The 22,882-nt window shown below is 46.0% G+C and overlaps 1 protein-coding gene across 1 annotated transcript in view; it reads left to right on the plus strand.

The window, feature by feature from the left end:
• LOC139055914 (neprilysin-1-like) overlaps positions 1-22,882 on the plus strand; it is a 70,467-nt gene that overhangs the window by 43,128 nt on the left and 4,457 nt on the right. The window contains exon 3 of the mRNA XM_070533558.1: positions 7,727-8,053. Coding sequence (XP_070389659.1) covers positions 7,727-8,053 — 327 coding nt within the window. The remainder of the gene's footprint in view (positions 1-7,726; positions 8,054-22,882) is intronic.

Here is a 22,882-nt window from a genome sequence, read left to right on the forward strand (position 1 = left end):
ACGGTGGTCGGGGCCATACGAGAAAAACGTATGCGCTCTGGCTGGTTCTGGCAGCCCGCGGGTAGGGTAGCGAGAACAAACAAACAAACAAAAATTGAAGAGGCTCAATGTGTCCTCGCGAATAAAAGTCAAATTAGAAAAAATAAATAAGAACGTAGTTACTTTGGCTGGCTTTAGTGTCATGTTCTGGCGTAGGTTAAAAAAGAAATGTTGATATTTTTATACGTGACATGACGGCACAAATGAACCACCCCAACGCTTCGTCTCATTGGACCTCGCTGCCTGCTTTGTCAACTCGTCTGCTAGTGTGTTGATTTGGCTTGTCTCGTTGTATGTTCCGATGTAAGACTTTAGAAAAATCGATAGACCTTTGGCGTTAAATGTTTATAACAACATTAAACCCACAAAGTTCCGCAATTGAAAATCTAAAGCACAACTTTGGAAATGTCAATGCACCTTTCACATCAAGAGCTTATGAGATTTATACCCATAAAGTTTCGCAATTGATATCCATGCGCTCCATAGATTCCGTGGCCTCAGTGAGATGCCGCGGCGAGCCCGCTCGCCATCAAGGCGCCCTTGAAACTTTGTGCTCGGATGGTACTGCTTGGCGTTATGTGACTCCCGGTGTATGGGCGTTGCCACGAAATCTAGCCCGAGTTTGCAATCTTCGCGGTTAAATGTCTTTTCGAGCGTCAAAAAGACATTCTAGACAAAATCCAGAGTGATTTCCGGCGCCGGGGGTCGCTTTGGTCGGCGGTGCATGGTCAGCACGAAAAAATTTCGGGGGGGGGGGGCTGAAGCCCCATAAGCCCCCCCCCCTGGCTACGCCCCTGATCTTGTCATATCAGAATGGTAACATAATCGTTATTTCTCCAGGTACACTAACGCCTCAGAAACAGCGTCCACGTTCTTGAACCAGGCAGTAATCATTGGCTAATAACTGGGCATGGGGGCAATGACTGCTAAACTCCTTCGCGTATCGTCCCATTACGGTGTGCTGGCTCCGGTTTCTTCTGTTCCTCTGACGAGGCACACGATGACCTCATCTCCTCCTGCTGTAGCTTGAGCTTTAACCTCTCTGTCTCAAGCATCAATTCGCGGGTGCGATCCGATTCGTTCACGCTGTCACCTTCCACGGCGTTTATATCTGTATCCGCAATCTCCAAGAATGGACCTTAATGCAAGTACACTAAGTGACAAGGACCTAGAGACCGCACAAAATGAACCTCGCCTTGTCTTGATGCGTCGCCCGGCGCCGCTATCAGCTGTGTCAGTCTTGTCTCCAGCCTTCATCGTGACGGAATCCTTCCGTGCTCCAGAAGCTCCCACCGGACCACCCTGGTGTTGCCTCGCTCCGTCGCGTCAGCGTTCTTTGCTGCCCTACTCCTAATTCAGTACACCGCAGCACCTCCTCAGTCGCTCAACGAAGTCCTTCGATTCACACCATTGCAACCAATAGCACAACAACCTTCGTAACGGACACAGCATTGGTGGAAACAGTGGCACACCTTACAACACGCAAGGGGATAGGTTTGCTCAAAGACACGTGCCCTCTCCCCCTGCCCTAGATTAGGCTACGAGTAACGGCCTTGATCTCCTCTGGCACCGGACGCCAGGCTCAAGCTCCCACTTGTAACCATTAGTTACCCGCGTAGTTTCCTTTCCCCCTGCTAGAAGCCGCCAGGCAAGCTGCCCCCTTGGTTCCGATGGGAACCAAAGTGACCTTTGGTTCCCATCGAGTCCTGATTGTACCCATGATTTAAAGCAAACAACCGTATTTCCAAAAGTAAGTCCTGGAACCATTACACCTTTCCATATGCCTCGGAGCACCTCGTATCTATTGTATCCCCATAGCGCTCTGTGCTTCATTATGGCTGCATTTCTCTTCCCCTTCACTGTTATTGCTTTTTTCCTGTGTTTGCATATATCTATAGCCTTCGTTTATCCATATTCCAAAGTATTTATATTCTGTTACTCGAGGTAATTCCTGGCCCTGTATTGCCATTGTCTGTTCACTATTTTCAGTGATTTAAATATAAAACGTAGGAAGCACACCGTTATATGTGGCCTCTTTAGACATTACAGGAGCCTATGACAACGTAGACCGCAACATTTTGTGGCATTTCTGGAATGGACTTTCTAATGCTAAATTTCAAACCAAACTTGTTGCCTTCCTGTCCTGGCGTTACAAATCACTTTGCTTGTTAACTAGCAACACAATGTCGTCCGCTTAAAATAAACCTGGAAGCTGCTGCTCTACTACTGTACCCGCCAGTTAGTATGAGAAATTAAACCCGATATTACTTCCTTCTATCGCCCTCTGCATCCTCACCATGTGCATCATAAACAGCAGTGGGGATAAAGGGCACCTCTGCCTCAGTCCCTAGTTGATATGAACTTTCTGCTCGCTCCTCATCCCTTCCCATTCAACGCAAACAGTATTTTCTAGGTAAATCTCTCTCAAAAGCTGTAGACAATCGTCACCGAAGCCTTTCCTTTCCAGAAATGCCACAAAATGTTGCGGTCTACGTTGTCATAGGCTCCTGTAATGTCTAAAGAGGCCACATATAACGGTGTGCTTTCTACTTTTGATATTTCAATACACTAAGAACAAATAAGTTACCATCTAAATGCCTGCTTATTCTGAAGTCATTCTGAAGTTCTCCCCAAATGCCATTTTTCTCTGCCCATGCTTGCAACTTTAATTTGATTGCCTGCATTGCTAGCCTGTATATTACCGATGTAATCGTAACGGTCTATACGAGCGAATTCTATCTTTCTCCCCCTTACCTTTATCAATTACATTCATTCTACTTTGTCGCCAACTGTCGGGTATTCGTCTATTTTGTAAAGTTTTTTTTCCACCGCCTTCACCGTAGCTTCCTTACATTTTGATCCTAGTTCATTGATCAGCCTGACGGGAACCTCGTCTCACCCTGTGGCTGTGTGCTTAGGAATTTTCTTTTCAGTTTTCTTCCAGTTGAAGTTTGGCATTACCAGTTCCTTTTCCACGTGGGTCTCTTTCATGCTCTTTTTTCTTCAATTACAACCACGTCATTGGCTTGGAAAGATTCGGCTGTTATTTTTCGGATATAATTTATTGCCGCTTCTCTTTCCAGTCTGTTTCCAGCTTCGTCTAAGATATGTTGTATTATTGTTGACTTCCTGCCTAATAACTTTATGCGGTTCCAAATATTCTAGGTGCGATCTTTTTTTTTCTCACGTATTTCTGACAACCAACATTCACTTTGACCTTGTGCCATTGCTTGCGCCAGTATTTGAACCAGAGGCTTTATCTCCCGGTACATTTTCCATTTACTGGCGACTTCATCCTGCGGCAACTGGGCCTTCTTTGCCTGCCTGTGCTCTGGGGATGCTTTCTGTCCTTCCGCGATAGCTTCTCGTATCTCCCTGTTCCACCAGCTTTTCGGTTTCTTTTTTACTTTCCAACGAACATGTTGTTTCTCTTTCCGCATTTCTTTCGTTATCACGCTCAGAAGCTCACTATATTCCCACTCTTTATTTGGCCTTTGCAAATTTTTTCCTCGACTCTAGTGACTATATTCGTTATTTCTTCAGCGTTGAAATTTTGACTGGCCATTTTGCACTCCTTGCTCTCTTTCCCAACTACATATGCCATTTTCAAAATAATGCGTTTATGGTCACTCCCTATGCTGCTATACCCTTCCTCATCAATGACCATTTCTCTCAGCTTATCATGAATTCCTTCTGTCATCAGACAGTAATCAATGGTTGATTGCCGGTTAGCCACTTCCCACGTGATCTGCCCTTCACACTTAGGTCTTGTATTCATGATAACGAGGTTATGTTGCTCACAAAGGTCTAGCATTGACTTCCCGTTGTTGTCGGTGCAGCCATCTAAATGCTGTACGTGGGTATTCATGTCTCCTAATAGGATAATTTCAGCACCATTCCCGAAACCCTTAATATCAGCGCTTGTGCATTCCACTAACGCTTTATTCTTCTCTGTGCAATTATTTCCAGTCTACAAATACGTGACACCCAGGCAAGGTGTTTTCCCACTCATTGTACCTGATAACCAAAGATGCTCTTGACATTTTGAATTTACTCTTTTCCATTTGGCTCCCTGGTGGATGAGCATTCCGACTCCCCATCCCTTTCTTTCCGATTTAGTTCTGTTGCACCCTTCCCAATCATAATTCTCAATCACTGGCGGCTCTTCTGAGTCTCTAAGGTGCGTTTCTGTAACCGCATTCGCCGCTATTTGTTCTGCATTTAACTGCTCCTCAATGTCTGCCCACTTTTCCTTTCTTCTGCAGCTCTGAATGTTTATGTAGCCTATCGCATGTGGAGCTCTTTTTCTTGCTTACCTCATTTTTCTGTTATTGACGGCTATGTTATACTGAGATTTCCTTAGGGGACCTTCTTCATTACCACTTACTCTGGCCTCCTGAGCACCCGTGGGCCACCTAAATAAGCAACAGAGCGACCAGCAAGTCACCAGCACACTTCTTGTGCAAGCCTGCAATTGAAGTGGATCCCGTCTCGTTGAAAACCGCCACACCTTGTCACTTCCCAGTTCGACAACCTCGAAGCCTTTCTCTCAGTTCATTTTCCATATCGCCTCACTAGCAGCCACTAAGGCTCTCTGTATGTACTATCGGCGTCAAATGAAAGTTGAACAGCGGAGCGCGTGGCCCAAGCATAAGTGAAGATATAGTGCGCGCCGTCCAGTCATCACCATTGACAAGCGCGCACATCCGATTTGGCCGCACTGCGCGATCCCCCTCTAGTGAGATAATTTTGCTTCTGTCCTGGTTCTTACATTTCAAAGGGAAGAAATAAAAAATAAAAACCAAGGTAAAATATTGCAGTTTACGGCGAGTCTTGTCGCACAGATCGCCGAAGCCACAGTGCTGTCAGCGCGAATAGCGGTGCGCGTGGTGCAGTTTGCGCCGTCATCGCCCGCACCGCGCGGGCGAATCTACCTTGCGATGATGGTGCACGGTGCGGACGATGACGGCGCAAACTGCACCACGCGCACCGCTATTCGCGCTGACAGCACTGTGACTTCGGCGATCTGTGCGACAAGACTCGCCGTAAACTGCAATATTTTAGCTTCGTTTTTATTTTTTATTTCTTCCCTTTGAAATGTAAGAACCAGGACAGAAGCAAAATTATCTCACTAGAGGGGGATCGCGCAGTGCGGCCAAATCGGATGTGCGCGCTTGTCAATGGTGATGACTGGACGGCGCGCACTATATCTTCACTTATGCTTGGGCCACGCGCTCCGCTGTTCAACTTTCGTTTGACGCCGATAGTACTTTCCATGACTACGCGTCCCCTTCTGGCGGCGAGTCCCAGAGACAAAGCGCAGTCGTGACCGAGGTCAACGGGACAAGTGGGGAGCGTGTGGACATTATCGATGGCGGTGACCTGAAGCACACCCCCACCTTTTAACTTCGCGCCCGTCTCCCTGAACGCTCTCATTCCGCTTGGACCATCTTCCCCTCTGTTCCGAGCGAGCGACACATTGAAGCCATGGAAGCTGTCGGACGGCCGATCGCGATTTCTGTACCCGTACGGGAATAAATAGAAGTGTATCCCTATAAAACATACAACAGACTCTTACTCGGCTAACACCACCTTGGGAGCGGCAGACTATCCAGTGTGACGTTTCTCATAGAAATATCTAAACGAGCTCCTGCGGCACGTATAGATTCACATTTTCATGAAATGCGGAAGTATTCCTTTGCTGAATATTATACCAATACTTCAATATCTCCTGCTGGTGTTCCTTACGCTGCTCTAGGACCATCTTTTTAATAGCCGGTGCACTGAATATCCATACCTATATTTTTACGGCGGCAGCATACGCAATACTCTCTGCAGTTAAGCACATCAAGCAAACGAATCTCACTACGGCTATTGTGTTAACGCATTCATAGAGTGCAGTCCGAGTCCTAATGAGTGTATGAAAGCATAAAACAGCGTCCTTAATGAACTATATGCATTGCTGTGCTCAGCCTATATGGGTAAACAATTGTAACCGTTCTAAGCTGGGTACCTGGCTACAGTGACATAAAATGCAATGAAGCTGCTCACCAAGACGCTACTTCAGTAGCTTTTGGCGACACCGACCCAAACATACCCATTCCAGCAGACATTAAACCATATTTACGGCATACGTTGAAAAACTATTGGCAGAAGCACTGGCAGAAACACTGGGGTATCCAATTGTACAATGAACTACCAATTATAAAACCTAAACTAGGGCACTGGATTTCGCACAAAACAGCACGATACAAGGGAGTGATTGTTTGCAGGTTAAGAATAGGACACGCTTGCGATACTCGCTTTTACCTCTTGACGGGAAGCATTCCTCCAACAAGCAATAAGTGTCGTAATACGCTAACAGTTATTCATGTTCTTCTTCAATGCCCTGCTATAGAAGCGAAGAGGAAAACGTTTTTTCTTACCGCATAGCGTGAACGCATCCCTCAGCACCCGGCATTTTTTCTTAATAACGGACCTCTCTTTAACTTGAAAACTAGTTTAAACATTTTAACCGAAAAAAACATCTTGGATATCATTTGGCCAGCATATTTGTAGCCCGTGCGTATATCAGTGCTTGCTTTAAGTGCACTCTTGGAGCACTATTGCTACTAGTGCATCACCTATTCATATAAGATTTTATTTGGCATAGCCATACTATTCATTGACATTATTAGCTATACACCAATGTTACTCCAATCATTAGTGCTCAATTTGTCTTTTTTTCAGAATTATTTGACAACAGATCATATTTTGTCACGGCACTCTTTGGTCATATCTAACCCTTGCGCCATTAAACACCGCATATCATAATCATCATCGACAGCCAGGATACTAACATTCTTCCTACACCGAGTGCTATGGCGCATGCTAGTATGCTCAATAAGTTTGCTCTAGTTATTACTAAATGCACGGTAGCACGCTATACAGGTTGTTCTTGTAGGTACACCAACTTTTTAAAACATTGCCTGTGGCAGATAACAATTAAACTCTGTACCAAATGACTCTTCGAGGCGTCCATTACTTCTAAAAGAAATCAAAGTGATTAACTGTATAATTAACATAGTTATGGTAAATATCTGTTTAATTACTTCAGGGCACATATTTGGATCTACGAATTGTAGCTAGTGAGTGTGCAAGGCATGTCGACATAGAACCAATTCTAAAGTTGGCACCAGTATCGATATATGTGACGTCATTCTTCGGGTACATTGCTCTGTTGCTTCACTTACTTTACTGCTTCAATGCATAATACTGTGTTTTCTGTAAAAATGCCTGCCCATGCATTTTGTCGGACGCGTTAAATTGATATCTCAAAACTGGCGTAGCCCTAAGCATTCGTTCCCAATGATTACACCTTGCGAACTGAACGTCTACAATTCATACATGAAAATATGTGCCGTAAAGGATGAATTAGGATGTAATTGCAAAGTTGCGTTAATTACTCAATTAAGCACTTTAATTTTTGTAGAAGTTATTGGCCGCCTCATCGAGTAATTTAGATCGAGGGTTAGAACTGTGCTATCAGCCACAGGCGATTTTTAGAAATTTGGTGCAGCTAAGAAAGCACCCTCTGTATGGCTACCCATACGGACCGCAGACAATCACGGGATCAAGACAGGGACAGCCTGCAGTCCCCTGTCCCTTTCTTTTCCCCCTCGCTTCACGCATTCTCATTATCGTGCAGCTCGTCCTATGGCCGGAAACTCCGCACGAGGTGGAGTGGGCGTACAGCGGCTTTCCCGAGCGCGAGTCGATCTACGTCAAGCACTGGCTGAAGGCGAAGGCGGCCTTGCGTTCTCGTCTGGGCACAGCAGCCGGCGAGCTCCTGGAGCGGCTGCCGACCGCCGCCTGGGGCGCCCTGGTCGAGTACGATTACTGGGCCAACGCCGTGACCGTGTCGTTGGCCGCGCTGCAGGAGCCCCTCTTCTCGAGCAACGTCACGCAGGCCATCAACTACGCCGGCCTTGGCACAATGTTCGCGAGCGCGCTGGTCCAAGCTTTTGACGCCAGGGTGAGCTGTGCTCCTCTTCCTGCTAAGCCTTCTTTCTGCAAGGGCAGCGAACGCGTGCTAGCGAGGTGGCGTAACGGCTGTTTCAACTTGCTACGGGTCTTCCGACGCAGGCCACTTAGACTGCTAAGGAAATGGAACGAAGAGCAGGAAGAGACGCACGTCTGTTGCGCAGTTGTTTTCTCAAAATTCAAAAGTGAAGCGTTGCACGATCCACCGACACGTTTATGGCATGCACGGTTGTACTACAGGGCGATCCTTTCTAAGTTTTACGGAATTCTAAAGAAATCGCCTAATACACGTAGCGTAATTCTTGGCGTCCAGTTGGATTATTTGAAGAGGCGAACAAAACAAGCCCCAGAAGTATTAACGTGTTCATGATTATATTGCGCTTAGTGTTTCACTCGACAATGACAATGAAGACAATTTATTCTCTTTTTCAATGTTATGTACAGCATCCAAACATACATCGCCACGTCAGGAGGGAGGCTAAAGGCTGTATATGCCTGACGAGGCCTATCCTCCTCGTGGTGACAGACAGTGCATTTGAGACAACAAGACTTTCTTCTAAAGTAACATTACAATTGCACAAAAAAGAACATACACAATTCTGTACAGTATAAAAATGTTTCCAGATAGTACTTTTTGAAATTACAGCTGTGAAAAGAAACAGAAAAGAGAGCGCACAAAAATCAACAAATAAGTAAACCACCGTTATCTAGTAATGTTGTAAATAATCAGCCACGTTAAGACTACAGTAGGTATAAGGTGTGTGTTGTGACTTACGTAACAGATCCATAACTCTTTTTTTGTAAAGTATTTTACTTGAGAACTCGTGTATTAGCGTTTCGATATCTTTGTTGTCATTCAAGAAAGTTATAATGGTATGTTCAAAGGTCTGAAGCCCATAGTTAGTTCTAACCTCATCAGCTTTGCGAGAGACATATCGGAGTTCATAAAACGCATCAGCCCGTGCAACTGAACAAAGCTAAGGTTAGGTTTCCTGTGGATCAAGCAATGAGCCTCTATTGCATGTCGAAGTGTTATTAACTTATATATGTTAAGGCCCAGTGGTCGCCAGTATTGTCGTGTACTCGAAGTGTAGGGAACATTAAGGATTGCTACAATTGCTTTTTTTGCAAGATAAATAAGGAATTTAGGTTTGTAGGCGTTGTTCTACCCCATACAAATAAGCAGTAGTGGAGAAGTGACTGGATAAGGGTGAAATAAGGTTGTTTTTTTAGCCAGGTTGGTAGAAGAAGCCTTAATTTATGCATTAGCCCGACTGAGCGTGATATCTTGGAACGTCAGTAATTAATATGCTCAGTCCAGGTTAACTGCTCACTGAAGACCACACCAAGAAAACGTGTGGACCTCACGCGTTCAATGTTTTCTCCTCTGAAACTGAGGACAGGTTCGAAGGTTAGTGAATACTAACCTTCGAACTCGACGGTTAACGACCGATCTACCCAAGCTCGTTCGTTGGGGCGGTGCCTAAAACATTGCTCCGGAAGGTGAAGGGAAAAAGGCATACGCCTAGGCCCGACCAAAAACGAGGCAAACCCGCACTGGTGCCATACGTCCAAAAACTTTCCCACAACTTGAAGAATGTCACCACAAGGTTTGGTGTGCCAGTTTTTTTTCTCGGCACCGCGCAAGTTGGCTAGACTGTGTCCGCGCATAAGCCGCGTTGACAAAAAGTCAGCATGCCAGAAAAAGCACACTACACAGTACGCGAAATGTGTGATGGGTGTTATATACGAAATACCGCTAAAATGTGGGAAATCCTACGTTGAACAAACGGGGAGATGTGTTAATTAGCGGGCCCGGGAGCATGAACTGTCTGTAACCAACAAAGGTAACGCACATTTACCTGCGCATTGCACGGTTAGCCTGGAAGGAACATGCCAGCCACTACTGCGTGAGATAAAGATACTTGGCAGGAGTGGTGATACGCTAGCAAGAGAACTTTTGGAGGCATTTCACATAAAAGAGGCACGAGTTGTATTAGTGACACGTCTGTTTTTCTGTTTGAAAACGAGCTGTTAATGTTGAAAACGTCACTGGAATCGCTCTAGGCAACACTGATGTACGCATGCGCATTTGTTCATTCTCCCTGCCCTGCTGTAAGAATAAGATCAGTTGAAATCAGCGCTCAATCTCGTTTCGTACTCTTCCTTCCCAAGTCTTTATTTTCCTTTTTTGGCGCAACAATGTATTCGTTAGATTCCAACCAGCTCGCCCAGCAACAAGTTCTATTCGAAGGCTAGGATTTTATTTTTAGGTTTAAGCACTATATATTTTGTTTTTGTTTCACATTTAGCTGAAGCTCATTGGCATGTATCCATAATGAGAGTTCAGACAAATATTTGTTTGTATTTGCTAAGTTTTCAAGAAGTCATTACCGGATAAAAATATGTTAGTGTCTCCTGCATACAGAACTATATCAGCTGAACTAAGTGCATTGATAATAGTATCATTAATGTAAAGTAGAACAAGTAAGGGCCCTAATATGGAGCCCTGTGGAACACCTGCACATATAGTGCCAAAAGCAGATGGAACACCGATAACAACTGTGAACTGTATTCTGGACGATAAATAGCTATTAATAAGTTCCAGAGCAATACTTCTTATTCCATAAAATTGTAATTTACGTAATAATATTTCATGTTTAATAGAATTGAACTCTTTTTGAAGTCTAGTATTAACCCAAGTGTAACAAACTTATTTTCAATATTACTAATAATTTTGTCCTTTATATTGATAAGTGCCATTTCGGTGCATTTTCCTTTCTGGAAAGCATACTGATCAATTATTACTGCTGATGTTTCAGTGAGGTAAGATGTTAGTCGGATCTTGATACCATTTTGTGCAATTTTGGAAAAAAAAACAGATAGAACTGAGATTGGGCGGTAATTGTTAAGATAATCATGACTCCCGCCTTTGTTAATGACACACACCCTTGCCGTCTTTAACTGCTTCGGAAATATCCCGTTTTCTAGCATTAGGTTACATATGTGCACCAGGACGGGTGCAACTACATTAGTGATAGTTTTCACTGCTTTCGCTTTAATATCGTCAGTTCCAGTAGAAGAATTACTCTTTAGCTGTGACACGTACTTCTGTATTTCATATGGCGTCACCGGCAGGGGCGCAGCCAGGGGGGGGGGGGAGCTTATGGGGCTTCAGCCCCCCCCCGAAATTTTTTCGTGCTGTCCATGCACCGCCGACCGAAGCGACCCCCGGCGCCGGAAATCACTCTGGATTTTGTCTAGAATGTCTTTTTGACGCTCGAAAAGACATTTAACCGTAAAGATTGCGAGCTCGGGCTGGATTTCGTGGCAGCGCCCATACACCGGCAGTAACATAACGCCAAGCAGTCCCATCCGAGCACAAAGTTTCAAGGGCGCTTTGACTGTGAGCGGGCTCGCCGCGGCATCTCACTGAGGCCACGGAATCTATGGAGCGCGTGGATATCAATTGCGAAACTTTATGGGTATAAATCCAATAAGCTCTTGATGTGAAACGTGCATTGACATTTCCAAAGTTGTGCTTTAAATTTTCAATTGCGGAACTTTGTGGGTTTAATGTTGTTTTAAACATTTGACGCCAAAGGTCCATTGACTTTTTTAAAGTCTTACATCTGAACATACAACGAGACAAGCCAAATCAACACACTAGCAGACGAGTTGACAAAGCACGCAGCGAGGTCCAATGAGACGATGCGTTGGGGTGGTTCATTTGGGCCGTCATGTCACATAAAAAAATATCAACATTTTTTTTAACCTACGCCAGAACATACATGTCAAGACACTAAAGCCAGCCAAAGTAACTACGTTCTTATTTATTTTTTCTACTTTGACTTTTATTCGCCGAGGACACATTGAGCCCCTTCATTTTTTTTTTTTTTTTTTGTTCTCGCTACCCTACCCGTGGGCTGCCAGAGCGAGCCAGAGCACATATGTTTTTCTCGTATGGCCCCGACCACCGCGCGGTGCACTTCGGTGGGCGTTCGGCTTGCTTTGGCCGAGTGGATTTTCACCTGACAGAGTTTTGGAAGCTTTCTGGCTAGCAGACGAGAAAAAAAAAACAATGGTCGCTCGCCGCCATCACTGTGGGGACTCGAACGATTGCACCGCGTTCCTTGAGCGGAACCTTTCCGGAAAGTCTTGTTTCGCCGGTGTAGGATACTGAGCAGTATGCGTATGGTTCTCAGTGGGCCAATCGTCTCATGTTTTCTTCGGTATTAATTCCGTAGCCCCATTAGGTGCCCGATGTAGGCATTCGATTCTGGCCAACATAGTTTCCTATGCGTTCTTTTTTTTCATTTCGGTGCCTCCACCCCACAGAAAAAAAAAATACATTTTGCGACGCAGCGAATTGTCGCATGGTGAAAGTTCGATTTTGATACTTCTTTTGCGGAAAGTAATGGGCGACGGGACGCTTCAATTTCCGGATACGTTTATTATATTATTGCGAAAGCAATTATATGGACACTCCAGGCGCATTCCTGCCGTCGCCATCGCCCTCATGTTTCGTATAAAGTCCAAGGGTGATAAAATCGTGACCACGCGCTGCATGCAGTATGTGCGAGTGAAAGCGTAGGAGGGGAGGTAGAATGGGTGAGCCGACGATGGTGGCTTAGTCTTGTGTGCGCAAAGGAGAAAAGCGGGGAGCAAGCGCGCCACCTTCCGTCGCGCGCAATACATCGGGGGGAGTGGATGGAATGGGGGCGGAATCTAGGATTCTGTGAATCTATGATTGTGCAACATGTTTATTTGCCTTGTTTGACGCATTACATACAGTAACTTTTTCTTACATACATAGACTCATTGGAGACTTATACGTATACTTAAATATCTTGTTGCGAGGTTTTGTGTATACATGCAGTGAACTTTGTTTACAGTGACACTTTTTTGTCCTTTATCAAGCCGTATTTTCGCATTTGTATATCCCATTGTATCTGCATTTCTAATATACGAGGGCGAGTCAAATGAAAGTGCGACTACCCTAACCGCGCAATAATGGTTCGGTTCATTATCTGCGAGGCATGCACGTAGGAGAACGGCATGTCTCATTTACAAAAGTGACACGCAGGTGTGAAGATAACTGTTCTTTAATGCTCTCATACACTGGGTTGAATATGGTTGCGTCACATAACGGACACTTCAAAAGTTGAACAGCTCGGTGTCGCGAAGTTTTTGACAGCTAAAGGTGTTTCCAAAACAGAAATTAATCGCCGTATGGCTGCCGTTTACGTTGAACACGGCATTTCATTGACCACTGTGAAGCGTTGGAGCAAACGGTTTAAAGGACGTTGTAAAGACATTCCAAGACCGGGCCAAAACCATCGTGCAATCACCCGTCACACAATTTCAAAGGTTCATGGGCTGCTGAAACAAGAACGGAGGATAAGCATCGATGAACTGGCAGACCGTCTGAACATCAGACACGGTTCGGTTCACGCCATAATTCATGAGCTTCTCGGTTATCGGCTCTTTGGTGCGCAATGGATCCCCATGATTTCGATCCATCGCGAGAAGACGGAGAAGTTTCGCGCTGCCTTGACTCATCTGATCGTGTATCACAATGAGGATGACGACTTCTTGTTTGCATTTGTGATCGGGGACGAACCTTGGTGCCACTACTACGAGCCTGAAACACGACGGCAAAGCTTACAGTGGAAACATTCTAATTTACCACGCCCAAAGAACGCAAAGGCCATCATTTCCGCTGGAAAGGTGTTGTTGACGTTTTTTTTTCGGTCGTCAGGGTCCATTACTGATAGAATTTCCTAAATCTTGAGAGGCTATCAATTGTTTCCGATATTGTGAAATGCCAGAACGGCAGTCTGTCGCAATCAAGAACGAACAACGTGGAAAATTGACGAATGGGGTCATCTTGTTCCACGACAATGCCTGTCCCCACGTCGCTTATGTGGTTAATACAAAACTGGCAAAGTTCAAGTGGGAAACGCTGCAGCATCCGCCATACAGCTCAGACCTGTCACCTTGCGACTTCTACATTTTGGGGCAACCGAAAAAAGAGCTCAAGGGAACCAGATACAGTCTTTTTGAAGCAGCAACCCAAGGAGTTTTATAAGACGGGAATCACGCGACTCGTTAGTCAATGGGACAAATGTCTAAATTCTCATGAAGACTACATTTAAATAAAGTACCCCGTTGTTGGCTCACATTCATTTGACTTGCCCTCGTATATCTTGCAGAATTCCTGCTTTTTAACGCGATAGCGTTAAGGAGCTCGTGTCGCAGAAAAGCCGGTGTCGTCGGCGTCGGGTGTCGGCGTCGGCGGCGTTGACCGTGAGCGATAAATCACGGCAGGCGCTTCATAAATAAAAAGCAACTTCCAAGATTGGCCCGGCGGGAATCGAACCCAGGTCTCCGGAGTGTGAGACGGAGACGCTACCACTCAGCCACGAGTTCGATGCTTCCAAGCGGTGCAAACGCGCCTCTAGTGAATGCGGTGTTGCCTTCGAAACCAGCCGTGGAAAGTTATACTGCGGTGTATATCGGTAATTATGAACATGTAACGTACAGAAGTCACAATTACACGAGTTGCGAAGTGCGTTTCCGCTGCATTTCTTTTGCGCTTTCCGCACACGCAGAGCCATCTTGCGGCAAACACAGAAGACCCCCTCCTCTCAATGTACGGCGCTGCCCCGACAGGAGGCGCGCCGCGCGCGCATTGGGACCGCTGCCAGGCGCGTCGCGGGACTCCCTCTCCCCTGACGACGCTTCGCCGGGCTCCCGGTTTAGATTACTATCTATCTCTCTGCCCGTGCCGATCACGACGTTTGGCTGGCGTAGATCGTTTCCCCTCCGAGACACCGAGTTCTTTGGTTCGTTTCGTTCGCTCAGGCGCACGTTTCGTTGTCGCGCCGAACGCTGCGTTGCTCGACGTTCACCGCGTGATAGGTGGGCGCTAAGTCCGATGCGGGGCGCATCGTAAGTGATTGCTGTGCCGTAGCGCATTGTCTTATACCCGTGTCACACGGGCACATTTGGAAGGCCTTCCAGTCGACGGCCTTCGAAACGCCAGAACTCTATCGACTCAAAGGAGTTGTCGCGCTGCTACACGGCACTTTTGAAAGGCCGTTGAGTGGTTCCGGCGTTTCTCGCCAAATTGTGTGGCGTTGCGTCTCTTTATTTTCGTTTTCATGTCACAAAAAGTTAAACAGCATTAAAACCCCTTAAAAGCACTATAATTTCTTTTATGTTTCTTTATACATTAAAACAATTGTTTATAAATTGTCTTACAGGTATGTTTAGTTTTTAAGTTGTCGAGTAGCGAAACTGCGGCAACGTTTGCGTCGCTGCACGTCGCTGTTGTCGAGAGTGTGTGTAGTTCGCGCATATCAAGTGGCAAAAATACTTTATTGAATAATTGACAACACTCATATATAGTATTTTTAGAGCATTTTGGTTTGATTTGTTCTTTCTAACCGTGAGTTGGAGCACACTGTGAACGAGAGGGCATGTTCGCGCTGTTTCCGTTTCCGTTGCTCAAAGGCCATCGAGATTTCGATAGAGTTGTAAGGTGCTCCGTTGACTCGATAGACTATTGACTCGGCGGCCGTCGAAACCGCCCGTGTAGCAGCTCGAACTTGACCTTTGAGTCAACTGACTATCGGTTCGAAGGCCTTCCAAACGCCCGTGTGACACGGGTATTATACCCCTTGGCGGGTCGACGGGAACGCTGTCGCGTCCCACTCTTGAAGGCGAAGCTTAAGCGTCCTCCAATTTTTATACGTGCCCTTTGTTGCGACTATGATTTCGGTGCAATTACTCACGATACACGACAGGTGACAGCTGCTCCTGCGTAATACATTAAAACAAATTACAGCATCATTGAGATTTTTCACTGGACATTGCATATATACAAGAATGTAAGCACGGTTCTTAAATGACAAAGTTTCGTTAACATATTTGTCCTCAACTTGTTCAGTTCATTGCCTTTTGATTTTTCATATCAGTGGCATGCACTGCTTTCCTGGTTTCGAACTGATATAGTTCTAAAGTTCGTGTGATATTTTCTTGACTTAAGTAGACAAAAATATGGAAGCATTGATATCAGTTATTATGGGCAAAATTTTCGGCACATACGAGCATATTCTTTTATGAAAAAATACATATTTTATTGTTTTGACTGTGCGTAGCGTTCAAGAATTCGTTTGCAGCATCTTTGGCAATGACAATGCAGTTATTATTCATGGATTTGACCCCTTGACAAATTGTTTAAGAGGAAGCTTTAGCTCGGGCCCAATCCGACGCGGCCTATTCAAATACTTGTAAAACGCAGAAACGCTTTTCTTAGATAATCCTGCTAATCGCTTTTGTTGAAATTCGTTGCATTTGAGAGAGAAAGTTAAATCCTAGTTCTGTTGGAAACACAACTTCGATTTAGGGCCTGAATTTTGTTTAAAATATTTTGAAAAATTCGAAAGTTTGAAAAAATAGAAGCACGACGTTTACAAACTAATAGCTATGCATGAAGAACAGACATTGTGGTTCTGTAAACGGCATCTATTATAACGGTCAAAGCGGACAAGTTTGCTATGTCAGTTTGTATCTTACGTGAATTGGTTACGTTGTGTACAAGGGTTCTGCACAAGCCGTATTTCCACAATACTAAATTTTTTTGAGATTCATGTGTTACATATCCATTTTGTCCGCTGTAGATGTACTATTAGATGCAATTCAGAGAATTGTGATATCATTTTTCATTGTTGAGTCACGGAGTTTTAAACTTGATAGTTTCGTTTTCTGAAAATTTTCGATTTGGCCAATTTTTAATAAATAATTGACCACCTAAATGAAAAATTCGAAACCAGTAGTCACTAGAATTAAACTTTTTCTTTTAAATGCAACAAACCTCCTCAAATTTGGTGAAGTGGTTGCAGGGAAAAACGAAATCCCCTTCTACATGCATTTAAATAAGAGCACCCGAGCTAAAGCTTCCTCGAACAAAATTTCTGGCTACACCACTGGCCCCATATATATATATATATATATATATATATATATATATATATATATATATATATATATATATATATATATATATATGGGGCCAGTGGCGTAGCCCCCCCCCCCGAACAAAATTTCTGGCTACGCCACTGGTCACCGGCTCGAGAAAGAGTGAACTTGCCGAACAATTAAGCAGATAGAGAGTAGGGTCTGCACTCTAAGAAACCAAAGAAAAGGGTAACGAAAAAACACTTTTGCAATTTTGCAGCAGCAGCAGTACTTAAGCAAATTAGAGCAGCTTAGTAAAGCAACCAATCTGCAAGACAGGAGAGATTTGTCAAGCGCTGCCCATCCAAGGGGCGTCGCACTGCTGCCGCTACCAAATGCAACTGTGTAGCTCAAGCTCGCACCGGCCACCGTAGTAAATTATGCGGTGGCTGATGTCAAATATCTCGGCCAGTATCAGTAGAGCAGCCTATGCACAGCGATGCGGCGATTCGAGCGGGTGTAGCTGTCCCCGAGATTAGTTTCCGTCCGTGGCTGCAAAACAGGAGAGATTTGTCAAGCGCTGTCCATCCAAGGGGCGTCGCACTGATGCCGCTACCAAATGCAACTGACGGACATAAGCGACAAGACGCGGATGTACGCAGCTCAAACTACCAACTGTTTAATGTTGTTAACGTACGCGCTTGTATACAAAGAGATGTGGCGCGGGGGGATATAAAAAGATATGACGAAGTGACGACATGTGATGATACTTTGGGCCGGAAATACACCGTTCACTTGCACACGGTGGCCCGGGCAAACTCGATCTCCGCTTCGACAACGATGGACGGAGTGCGTAAGCACATCTCTTTTTCTTTTGCTATCGCAAGTGCCTCCCATATTTCTCGCTCCGTTTTTTTGTTTTTGATGTGCTAACGACTGCGGTGCTTTCTAGTAGCGGAGAGCATTTGCACTGTTTGCAGTACGCAGCCAAGTTGCTATATGCTGTCAGAAACTGGCACATGTATTTGTGTTCGCGTAACCTGTCGTTTATACAGCGTCCTGTTTGCCCAATGTACACTTTCCCGAAATATAGTGGGATTTGGTAAACCACTGAACTAACACATTCCACGTACTTTTTCACGTGCTTAGTCTGACAGAATGTAGCACTTCAATTGCCTTGTTCGGATCCTGCGATCACACTCTCGCACATGCGTTTTAATAATAATAATAATAACAATAATAATAATAATAATAATAATAATAATAATAATAATAATAATAATATAATAATAGCTTTTATTTCATGAAAATATTACACATTCCAAAAAACCGGTCAGCCCAAGCCATGGAGGCTTGTCGGGCAGTACCCGGCAGTCCACAATGGCATTGGGAAAGTTTCATTTTTTTTAGAAAATTATTTTCTTATTTTGTGCCTTGAATTGTCGTAGCGCAGACGACAACTGGGGAGAGGCAGTTACAGATGGCTGGTAGCATCTCTTTCACGATACCTGACACTGTTGATCCATGCATGCAGCAGCTCATCGCATTTTCCTGCATGGAGCTTCTAGTTGCCAGGAATGTACAAATAAAAGGGGACATGAATCGCAAGTGTACATGTTCTCTCCACGCAACACAAATGTACAAGTGTGGCAAAACCTGCAAAGAATACAACTTCCACAGAATGTGTATGAAACAGACAATACGTGGCATGTTTCTGAGCTTCAAGGTTCATGCGATTATGTTACTTCTATAGACAATACTTGGTTCACTCAAAAAGGACTGAATTCTTTAGACAAACGCAAGAAATTGTGAAAGTTGGTTTAATTGTTACCTCAATGTAACTGCCAGCCTCTCTGCTGGGTAGATTGACCTTTTGTGCGTAGGTGCATGGAGAATATGGTTGTACACACTGCTTAGCAGTAGGTCAAACGACGCCTTGGTCATTATGCATAAAAAAGCATTGCCAAATAAGGCAAGATAAAGACATCTTTTCCAGTACAATGACCACGAGGCAGCATAAGAGCTGACATAATTCAGTTTCCCTCTATCTCCTTTCTCCGAAGGAAAAGCACAAGTATACTTAAAAACGAATAAGACACGCAAAGGTATAGGTGCGATCAATGATTTCGCATCAAGACAAGTGTACGCGGTAATGCACACAGTGATTTAAGTGTTTGTGTCGCGTGAAACGGTGTTTTCGATAAAGAAAAGTAAAATAAGGATTTCTGCCGCTGTTACCTGTAGCCTCGTCGGCTATGAGAACCTGCCGTGAGGAAACCAAAATATATTTATTCTTTTTGCGGCTCCTTACAGGCTGACAGGACGGGCAAAATACAGAATGCACCTCTATGGGTCCTTCACCCAGTTAAACAGCTTACAATAAATCGCCTTCTTTAGCTGCAATAACGTATTACATGTGATCCTCCCGATCGCGATCAAGCGCTACCCGGACTGATTTCTTTTTTTTTTTTGCCGCAGTTGCCATCCTTCCGCAGCTTTCTCTTGGGAGAAAAGTGTGATGGAGCAAACTGCGATTGTTCGTCATTCGGCTCACTCGATTCTACAGGAGTAGCAGTTCGCGGTTGCCCATCAAATGAGCCATACATAAGTCCCATAAAGTAAATCGAGAGAATATGATGTTACCTGAAGTACTTGAAGTGGTACTCGGGATCCGTCTCTCGCAGCTCTTTCACGAGATGGTGGTACTCGCCGAGGTATCCGCTCTTATCGATTTCTCTGATGTAGTACAGTACATAGTTCTCCGTTTGCGCCGAAGGGGGTACAGCAACAACGCGAATGCAGTGGCGTAGCTAGGTCGTGTGGCACCCGGGGCCCATTGGTCTTCTGTCACCCCCCCCCCCCCCGGATGTAGTCGAGGAATGCGAGGATATCGACAATTTCCGGGTTTCAGCACCGGTACAGCCGCCTTGGATACCGCGCATGTCCCCCGGGTCCCCCTCTCCTTCGCTTTCTTTCCTAGAGATCGCGAATGCAGCAGGTATACAGGCTCTTTTTTTTTCTGCGCCAAATAACACAGTGTGCTGCACTGATAACTTGTGATAAGCGCATGTGCGCATCTTCTGTCAGACTGTAAGGCTTGGCCGCCAATACAAATGCGGCATCGTGGAAAATATGGCTCACGTCACAAGTAACAAAAAATATGTTTATAAAATTTTAATTACCAATTTTAGTGCCAATGTTGCATTTGCAAAATTGAAGCCCGAAATTCATATATTGCCCTACAACAACTTCACAAAAATCGTCGTAGGTACTATGGCGCGTAGTATTTCGGCTGTGGGCAGCCTTCAACGAAAATGAAAATTAAATTGTGTGTCAGTGACGCTGATCTCCCCACCATATCTGAAAAATGGAAAACGCCATGCACCTGCCTCTCGGCTGCGCGGGCGCCAATGCTATGACAATTACGAGTTCTCTTCATTCTTGTATTTATGTGCTGCTATACGGACAAACGTGATTATCCGAGCTGCGGTACCACCCCAAGATTGGGCACAGTACAGAGCACGCTTCGCGTCGATTCTTGGCGTTACCATTAAAAAAAATAGGGCCGCGATGAAGTCCGTGCTAGCGAAAGCTTGCACTACTGTTGGTCTGCACTCGCAATGGAGGGGATTGAGGAATCAACGTCACTGGTCCACCATTTCATATTTCTTTCGCTGCTGCCATACTGGGCGCCGCCCGCAGTGCCAAACTATTGTAGGCTGAATTGCATCATGTGCCTTCTGCGGGGAAGCGGTCGCTTAACAAAAAATTTGGCAGTGGCTTAGCTCGGCTATGCCAGGATATGCGTAGCGAAAGTTAAGGCATAGCATGGTTACCCTTGGTTAGTCTTGATTGCAAGTCCAGGTTAGTCTGGTTGTCTAGCTATGTTGCGGCGTTTAGCCAGTCGTTCGGTGCGCTGTTCGACTGTTTCCTGGGCGATTCGTTTCCTCTTCATCTCGTTCCGATGTCGATTCCAGGCCTCCTCCTGCTTATCAGAATTGTCGCCGTCCATACTGCCGCCTCAACTGTGGTTGAGGCGGCAGTATGGACGGCTCTCCTTTTCAATCCTCCGACATGTCATCAGGCATTAGACGCAGCTGGCGAAGCGAGCGGAGGCGAGCGCAACGACGAGGAACTGGTGTGACGTCATACCAAACGGCGGTGGCGGAAAGGCGCGGCAATGCGCAGCGGCGGTACACATGTGGTTCGGTGCGACTAGTGGCGCATGCGCAGTCGGGACTAGGGAGTGACAGAAAGAGAAATATCCGCGGCGAGGCTCACGTTGTGACGTCATGTGCCTCCTCAGAGCACCCGCCACGGCGAAATCGCAAGTTGGCGGCCAGTAAAGCTTTCGCTTTAAAAGTAAGTTCTCTGAAACTTTCGAGGGTAGGAAGGAAGGCGTGAAACATAACGGCAGGTTTCGCAGCGGCTTCTTGGAGCGAGCGGGAGAGGGGAAGTAAAAGCGAGCCGAACATCGCGGCGGCCGCGACTACAGCCTGTCGAGTCATACGCCGCCAAACTCTTCGGCCGCACCGAGCCTGAAGACGATCCAGAGAATCCCATTCGCGACTTTTGACGGCCGCACTTATGCAACGTCGTTCTCAACGAACGCTTCGCAGTAAACGCGAGCACCGGATGCGCTCGTTGAACGCCCTCTTGCTGCCGTCTTTGTTCGCTGCGCGTACGTAACAGAAGAGGGGCCCGAGAACCTCAACGCCTTACAACGCCTTAAAACTCCTGACAGTATGTTTAGCGACACCTGCTCCCAGCATGAACGCACGGCACGAGCGCACCCCACATGAAACGTTCCGCTAAAGCGAGTAGTTTAGCGACCATTTTGCGAATTAAATTTTTTAGCCCGCACATTCGTGCAGTAATTTCGTGGGGTGTTGATGCAGCTGCAGCCGACAATTCTGCGTCGCAACACATTGGGTACATCAGCTCGGGCTACTGGATACCGGAGCATTCTTTGCCATTTGCGCCCAGTAAAGCCGGTGGAAAGAGTCTTCAGACGTATATGACAACCCCCCCCCCCCCTCCGACTGGCCCCTTGCACCCGGGGCCCACGGTCCCCCGGCCCCCCCTGTTGCTACGCCACTGCGCGAATGTAAGCTTTTCTTTTTCTCTATGTAAGTAAGCGGCATTCCGAAAGAAGAAAATCGCGCATGCAGCGAGGCCCGTGGTGACGCCGCTGGCAGAGCAGCAGCTGGCAGCTGATATGACGGCGGCAGTGCGCGCGAAAAACTTTGCTACGAAACAGGAGCGCGTGAAAGCGCGTCCCCCGCGCCGCGGCTATCTGCGCATGCGCGAAGTGGTCGCATAGCAGCATGGCACGTCGCTACTTTTGCCCAGCTCACCGTCGCCAACGCCACGTAGCTAGTTTCGGTCGACCTGGCGCGGCGCGCTGAAAACGCCGGAGTATATTGGGCATGCTTTAACGGCTGCTTCGTCGGCGCTTGGTTGGCTTGGTCGCTCAGTCTTGTCACGGACGGTGCGCCGGCTCAGCCGTCTGTGCGTGCGTTTCAGCGCAGGCGACGGGCTTGATCCAGTCATCCAGTCGATACAGCCAAACGGCAGGCTGCGAAATCTCAAGCAAAGTTGCCTGCTGAAATGGGAGCAATGGGAGCAAACCGGAGCAATGGGAGGCCAGATTAACAATTTATAGAGAAGCTTACTAAGCTCGGAATCGTGCCAAGATTAAAGCTACTGCACCCGCCGCCGTCATTAAGCAACACGAACAACGAGAAGGAGGCGAAGCCGTGGATACAAGCAACGGCACCCTCAACGAACGTTTGACGAGAAATACCCTTCAGTTGGCGGCAAGCTCGCCTGCGACAGCCAGGTTTCACCGCGACTT

Source organism: Dermacentor albipictus, chromosome 2 (assembly GCF_038994185.2).
Source record: "Dermacentor albipictus isolate Rhodes 1998 colony chromosome 2, USDA_Dalb.pri_finalv2, whole genome shotgun sequence".
NCBI classification, from domain to species: domain Eukaryota; kingdom Metazoa; phylum Arthropoda; class Arachnida; order Ixodida; family Ixodidae; genus Dermacentor; species Dermacentor albipictus.